Below are 7355 nucleotides of genomic sequence, written 5' to 3'. Positions count from 1 at the left end.
TTTTCTTAGGACTTGGATTGGGAAGCATGCTAGCGTTACACACACTATGTGTGAGTGGGAGATGTTGGAAATATGGGCACCCATTGTGTATGTGCATGCCCAAAGTCCATCTTGGGTGGATGAGTAAAGTCATATGCTTGACTTTATCAAAGGAAAAATCCTTCTCCAACTAACCAAGCCATGGTGAAACATGTGTCTTGTTTCTTGCCACCATGTGTTTGCATGATGATAACAAGTGTTTAATCACTTACTCCATGTGTTTATCTCCATGTTAACAATTGTTAGTACTTGCTCCAAGTGTTGGTTCTTCCTTGACACTTGCCAAGAGAGGATGCTTAAAGTTTGAGTATAAATAGGCTTCTAGTTTCATTTGTTGAAACAACAATTAGAAGTGTAGTAGTGAGTTTATCTAGATAGTTCTAAGTGAGCATTCAAGTTAGCTAGCAAAGTCTTCTAGTATTCAAACATTAGTTGAAGAACACCTAAAATTCCTTTGTGTCCTTTGGAGAAGAAGTAGAAGTTCTATACGGTATTTAGTTTGTGGAAATATAATTTGTGCTAATTTTTGTGGCACCTACTCACCGCCGAGTTTGGAGGTTCAAGAACGTGAAACGCAAGTGATCCGTTGGTTCGACGTCATCCTCATTTGGAGCGATTACAAGGTACGAACTAATAACCCGCTTCCGCATTTGATTTGTTCAACTTACATATATATTCGTTATATATGACCAACAGTCCATGCACACAATTTGAGAGAACTAAAAAGCGGGAGCTTCGTAAGAGAAGCTCATGGAAGTGTTCGTTCATATAGCCATGTTAAGGAAAATTCCTTACTCTTTGGCGCATGCTGGCTTTGAATAACATATTGTGTTGTATCTGGAGATATTGCACCAAATGACATACAAGAACTAGGGGCAGAGCGAAGATCTCAACGGAGGGGTGCAAGAAAAATAAGTACGCAACATGAGAATAAAAAGTCTAGCAAAATAAAAATTCTGTAGCGCATCGAAAACTCTGTTGCACGTCAACATCGACCAACAAAAAAAATTCTAGTTCGCAAAAAAGAAGAAGAGGAAACTCCACTACTGATATTTGAAGCTCTCAATTCTCTGCCAAAAGATTTTTCTGTTTTCAACACTGAATTAGACAATTGGCTCGTCGTACCAAGGGTTGGGAATCTTATTTACTAAACATAGAATTGACGGAAGAACTCGAAGAAGAGTTTGCTTCCTAGATAAATTTCAGTGAAAATAAGAGAGAAGGAAAATGAAATTCTGTTTGATTCAAAGTGAGGTTAAGGTATGGTTAGATGGGTTCGCATTTAAATGGAGACAAGGGTTTAACTGCGAAGAAAACAGTGAGGATATGTAAGGATTACTGCCGTTGTTTTTATGTCGATGCATGATGGGTATGGATGCCTAATTGAATCAGTGAGTATCTGGGATTGTGCATGACAGGTCAGGTCAAGAAAGCTATGGATCCAAATCTACAAAACAAGGTGATCTTCTCCAGCACAAGTTTCTGCATCTTAAGTGTTTAATGAAAAGCCTGAAAGAAAAGTAAAATGGGTAAAATCTCTTATTGTTGTCTTTAATATCTTAGTAATGGTGTGGGTATTAATAGGGGACTGTTTTAAATGTCCTTAAAAAATATACCTTGGTTTGATTAACTGTTTTGAAAGGTAAGCTAAAAGACTTTCAAGTATACTGTTGGTTGATAGTTAGTGCCACTTTTGTGTCTTGGATGTCGTATCAATCTTTGATTCAATCCAAATTATTCTAGGTATTAGTAAAATTGAAAAGAGAACTAGATTTTTGGCCTTTGATTTCTTATGCTAGTTTTGGATTCCATTGTCAGGTCTTCTTCAACAATGGGAGGATGAACTTATCATTCATATGGATTGTTTTAACTAATTTCTTGACACCAGGTTTGGTTCTCTCAATTATTCTTTTTCCACTCTGTAGATTGTATGTAGTGATTCTTTTGGAATTAATTATTAAGACTTAGCTTTATGTTATAGCCAGCTAACCATGTAAAGCGATGGTTGGGATCTAGCTTAATTCATTTGTGGTTTTGGGTTACCATAGGAAACTTCCCAATGGAAAATTGTATATTTCTAGTTGGTGTTGTGAAGCATAAATGCATTTTTGTGTGCCCCCTATAAGATGGCCTTGAACATGTGGAAACCTCTCTACCATGTCGTGCTCCTTTTTAAAGTAGTTTGTTTGAGATTCATGTCACACAGACTCTCGCCTAATTTTATTTTTACTTCGAAACTGATGGTAAAAGAGTACATTGTAGATTTCTGTATACTAGCGATCTTTAGTGGTTGATGTGTGTGACAATTTTTTGGTGGTTGTTGTAAGGACTAGTGTAGTTGGGAATTATGTGCTAATATAACCGGTAGTCTGGTATTACTCATTTAATTCATGTAATGCTGTAGCATGAGGTGTTGTTGGTTTCGTTTGGTTAGCCTGTGATGTGCTTGAACGGTATAACAGTATTATAGTAGGATAATACTAATGCCTTGCTGCCAGTACGTATATCCATACTGCGTTTCATTTTTATGTGTAGTGTTGACTTGACACAGCATTTCTATTTAGCCTATACGTCGGTTATCTACATTTGTAACTGTGGTAATACGGCTTCTAAATTGCTTTTGGCGGATCCTGAAATTTATTTATGATGTCTGTCGAGAAGTCTGGCTGATTAATTAGCTATGTGCAACGGGAGAAGTCTGTTTAATCCAAATTACTGTTGTTTGATCGAAGTATATATGTACTTGAGTTGTTGTGAGCTATAGTGGTAGCAAGATGTTTTAATGTCTGCTTGGGAACTGTTGTTTGTACTAGTGGTAATAGGTGCAAAATGATATTATCTGCAATGACTTTTGTTGGAGTAAGTGCCTGTATAGTTCCTTTCAACTTTAAAGTTATTGTACAAGATCATATAAGATGTCCATGGTAGCTGTGTATCGAAATATAGGACTGCAGAAGCAATAAAAATATATAACATGTGAAGTTCTTTTTATGAAAATTATTCTGTAAGATCTCTCTGGTTCATTTCTTTAGCATCTTTTCTCAATCTCTTGAGCTCCCCATCAAGATCTTTACACTCATCAGCATTTTCGTACAAATGTGTTCTTGCTTTGCTTAGCTGTAGTAGTTTTTCTGCTTAACTCTCCTTGTATTTTGGTTTAACCAGTTGTACAGCTACAACATTTAAGTACTGTGTACACTTGCTCCATTTGATACCTTGCACTACTTGTACACCACTTCTATTCTTTCTGGTACTTTAATGATACCTTGCTCTACTTGTACACCGCTTCTAAACTTTCAGTTACACATACGCGCGCTCATAAGCATGATACGTTTGGTGGAATAATTTTAGTTACACAGTAGTTTGCTCTTGACTCCACAATCATGTGTGTGTGTTTAAGATTTGAGGTACGGCTCACGGCTGGTATGCGTGAACTTAATTGCTGTTTTTGTGGTGCATGACGCGATGAACTGCGGTCGTGCCGGCTCAACTGTGCGAGGTTGTTCATATCGTCGGAAAAGAGTTGGTTACTGCGTGGCAGTTCATACCATCTGTTCAGAGATGATTGCAACCGTGGAAGTACATCGTGGGTAAGAGGTAGTTCCAGTACTGGGTGTTCATGCATACTACCTAGTGAAGAGACAATTACTGTTTTTCAGCTCCTATTATCTGATTAACTGTGCAAAATATGAGATAGAGATGACTGTTGCCCCTTTAAAGTAATTCATACCATCTGATAACTCTACAACCTGTGAGACAAGAGATAATAATTACTGTTCGAGGTAATTCATGTCATCTGTCACAGCACAGCACATGAGTTAAGCAATGGTTATCACCGCATGAGGTGACTCATACCATCTGACAAGAAATTTTTAAACATGCTTCAACATATGATTCAAATTGAGTTTCAAGATATGCTTCAAGATATCTTTTTTTATTTTCTGGTTTTAAGTTTGTTCCCCAACCATGCTTCAAGGAATGATTCAAACTGAGTGATATAGCCAGAAGTTTAGGAGAGCTGAAGAAGCCGTCATGATCCAGGTGAAAAACGCCAATGTGGCTGCGAGCTGATATCTGCTGGATCCCTTCAAGTCTGGTAAGAAGCTGATCACGGCCGCAGCTGAGGAGGCGGCTGCTAGAGCGAGAAAAGAGAGAACCTGCAATTAGTTTAGTAAGTAAACGATTCTTAGTGCAATTAGTTTTTCCATTTTACAGAATTCAGTTTCTCACCGCGTCTCCAATAATGATGCCTATCTTGATTATTCTAGGTTGAAGAAGCTGGAATCCAGCAAGATCATACACTTGTGCAATCGCCAACATAAGACTCCAGGGGGTCAATAAGCTCATTATTACCATCAAAAAGCTGTCACATTGAATTTCATGGTTACATAATGCAAACATGAACACACTAAAATTATAGCTATTGGATTTCGGCACATATGAAAAGCTATATGCTCACTAATTTTTGAGATTGTACAAATTGAAAGAAGAGATTGTAAATATAGCTGATATTGCAAGTGAAAATTACTTTGTGGATTCACAATAATCTCATAGGACATAACAGTTATTTGCTTGAATTGAATCATGGAAATTGGAAATACTAACAATACAGCTCATGTCTTATAACCAAACAATATGTAGGATTGAACTGAAATAAAGATTGGTATACTAAGAATTCACAAAGGCATGCAGACTCTATTCAATCAGACATATCATTCAATTGAAGTAATTTTCTTGTTTAAGAAAACAGAAGAAGAGGCTATGATGGTAACCTGAAAGCCACGTATTTGTCAACATCTTGCGCAGAGACCAAGACAGTCATTGCGGAACAACTGAAGATCATCTGAAAAATCCTCGGGATTAAGCTAATTATGTCCATACCGTATTCTTGCTTTTAGCCTCGGGATTAAGATAGTAATTTTCTTCTTCTTTTCTCCCCTCGGTTTTCTCTTTGTCGCACACCATATTCTTGCGTTTAGCCCGGTTGATCCCTGAAAAGAAGAGACTCTAGAGTAATTTCATATTCTGATTACAAAGTGGAGTTCGAAAGTTCGATATGCTACTGAAGTTCTATGGTGTGATTCGAGATTTATTTGAAGAGTTGATTTGTTTTGAGAAAGTTTCCTATAACAGCAATCTAAAGTAGAGATATCTCTGAAGATGCTCAAAACTTAAAAAGAACGGTGAAATGTGGAGGAGGAGGTGCTTGGTGGAGGCACATGCATTGCATACCCCTCTAACACAAACACTCTCTAAAGAAAAAAAAAATGAAATCAAAAGAGTATCATTTCTTGAAATGGTTTCATGCGCTTAATTAGTAAGAATATTTGTTAGAGTGGGGTTATCTGTATTAACTCCAATTGGGCGCTAGCAGGGATGAAGGTTCTTGTATTTAACCTCGTTCCCTTGTTTAGCAAAGGTTAGTGGGTGGGAGTGGAAGAAGAAGACAGCTGATCTACATCCACTTCTGTCTTTCACTGTTGATGTGATGTCTTCTTTCACTGAAGGAATTGTATTAAGATGGTTATTACTGTGCCATGAGGTTGCATGGTGATTATATGCCGTTCGGAATCGCATCAAAGAATTCAACTTCCTACTAAGTGTCAAGTATGACCACCCTGAACATTTTACGTATAAACACAGTCTTTATTGGCCATTATTAGTAATCCAGTTTAAGATTTTCATAAACTCAAAGAGATAAAAAATGATTATGTTCTTACCTCAGTCAATCGGAATTTAGACGTAGAATACCTATAGATCGGACAAAACTGCTCGTCGGCAATATTCCCATCATAAATTTCCCTTGGTGGAGGTAAAGTTGGAGAGGTCCACATATCTGAATGAAGCAAAAAAATAAAAAAAAAAAAGCTGGGGGTATAAGAAATTTTTTGAATATTGCTACTTTTTTATATCTGAATCAAAGACCAAATTTCTCCTACTATAGTAGAGGGGTATAGTAAAATTTTGAATTTACTTTTTTATATGCAATTTCAAGATGAGTTATTGGAGAGGTGATGCAGTGGTTTCGCTGGTAAAGCAGTGTGTTTTAACACCAGATAGCAGACTGAATTGGATGTCTCCTGTTTAGTTGTTTTTCATTGATCTCTGAATTGTTTGCATTTTGATGAGCATTTTTGTTTTCTGTTGATCGCAGTTTGGGTCATTCTTTAGAGGAGCTGTTGTTAGATCAATTTCAGGATCTAAGTGGAAGAATAACGAGAGAAAGAGTTGGTCCAGCCATATGCTATCCGCCTTACAAAAGTAAGGTAAGTTGAAATTTTCATTAATTGGTTGTGTTTCTGGAATGGAATACTGAAGTAAGTTTGTTTATTTTACAGGAGTTGTATGTTTGTTTGGTACTGGATACTGATTCTGATGAAGGTTAACTTGCAAAATCTTAGTATGAGGACCGTATGAGTAACGCTACTGGATATTTGCTTTGGGGTTTGCTTTTGAAGATGTTTGAAGTTGAACATCCATGTTCTCAGGTAAGATTGATACATTCGGTCAATTTCAGTGTCATAGAAAATACAGAAAACAAGAAATTCAACTTACAATTTTGAAATGTCTATCTAAAACATTGAACAACATCAAATTCTACTTTATACAGGTATCATATCTGTTGGATTTTGGACTGAAGGATTAAATATATATCACAGATAAAGTCTAAGCTGTACCTGATCCTGGATTTTATAAATGGATGGTGTCGCTTCTTTCATCTGTATCGGCAGGGAATTTTAAGGTATATTATTATGTTTGACCATTTGCAGCACTAGCTATTATCTTTGATACTGGCTTTAGGGATGTCTTCGGTAGTAAGGATCAACCAAGGGTTTATACTGCCTAGATATTGTCAGCTGTTTCACATCTCCACCAGATGTGAATCGTGCACCGGAATTTTAAACCTGAAAATATCCTTAGGGACAGCAATGGGCATGTAAGGTCGTGCTCAGATACATTGTATCGTGTTTTTGGTGCGTCCATAGTATCTGTTCAAAATGCTCTACTTTTGTGTATTTGCTCACATACTTTTTAGAATTAGTACATCTTGTTCTTAATCCTAATCCTGTCATACAGGTTCTGCTAACTGACTTTGGAATGGCAAAAGAAATCGATGAATCGAGCCAATCAAATTTAATGTGTGGAACAACAGGATACATGGTTCAAGAATCTTGCAGTCTAAGGGGCACAAGAAAGATGCAGATTGGTGGAGCGTCAGGGTACTCTTGTATGAAATGTTAACTGGACAGGTATAACTACTTAGTAATATTCGTCCCTGTATATGTTGTCTGAGATAATAGATTGGTAAATTATGG

At 36.9% G+C, this 7355-nt stretch overlaps 1 protein-coding gene and 1 long non-coding RNA gene across 2 annotated transcripts; one reads left to right on the top strand and one right to left on the bottom strand.

Moving 5' to 3' along the window:
• The first annotated feature begins 971 nt into the window (after positions 1 to 971).
• On the top strand, positions 972 to 4488 carry LOC113342700. The gene is made up of 4 exons (XR_003356785.1): positions 972 to 1498; positions 1858 to 3636; positions 4081 to 4210; positions 4308 to 4488. It is a non-coding gene; the product is annotated as an uncharacterized LOC113342700 (long non-coding RNA).
• Positions 3647 to 5164, bottom strand: LOC113342699 (CASP-like protein 5C1). The gene is made up of 3 exons (XM_026587155.1): positions 4812 to 5164; positions 4270 to 4402; positions 3647 to 4196 (listed from the first exon to the last, which is right to left on the bottom strand). Exons 1-3 carry the CDS (start codon positions 4916 to 4918, stop codon positions 4023 to 4025), a joined length of 414 nt encoding a protein of 137 aa, XP_026442940.1. The 5' UTR covers positions 4919 to 5164; the 3' UTR covers positions 3647 to 4022.
• Between the last annotated feature and the right edge of the window lie 2191 nt (positions 5165 to 7355).

Source organism: Papaver somniferum, unplaced genomic scaffold (genome assembly GCF_003573695.1).
Source record: "Papaver somniferum cultivar HN1 unplaced genomic scaffold, ASM357369v1 unplaced-scaffold_46, whole genome shotgun sequence".
Lineage (NCBI taxonomy): Eukaryota > Viridiplantae > Streptophyta > Magnoliopsida > Ranunculales > Papaveraceae > Papaver > Papaver somniferum.
The sequence above is the reverse complement of the archived record's forward strand: the minus strand, read 5'-3'. Positions and strand labels throughout refer to the sequence as shown.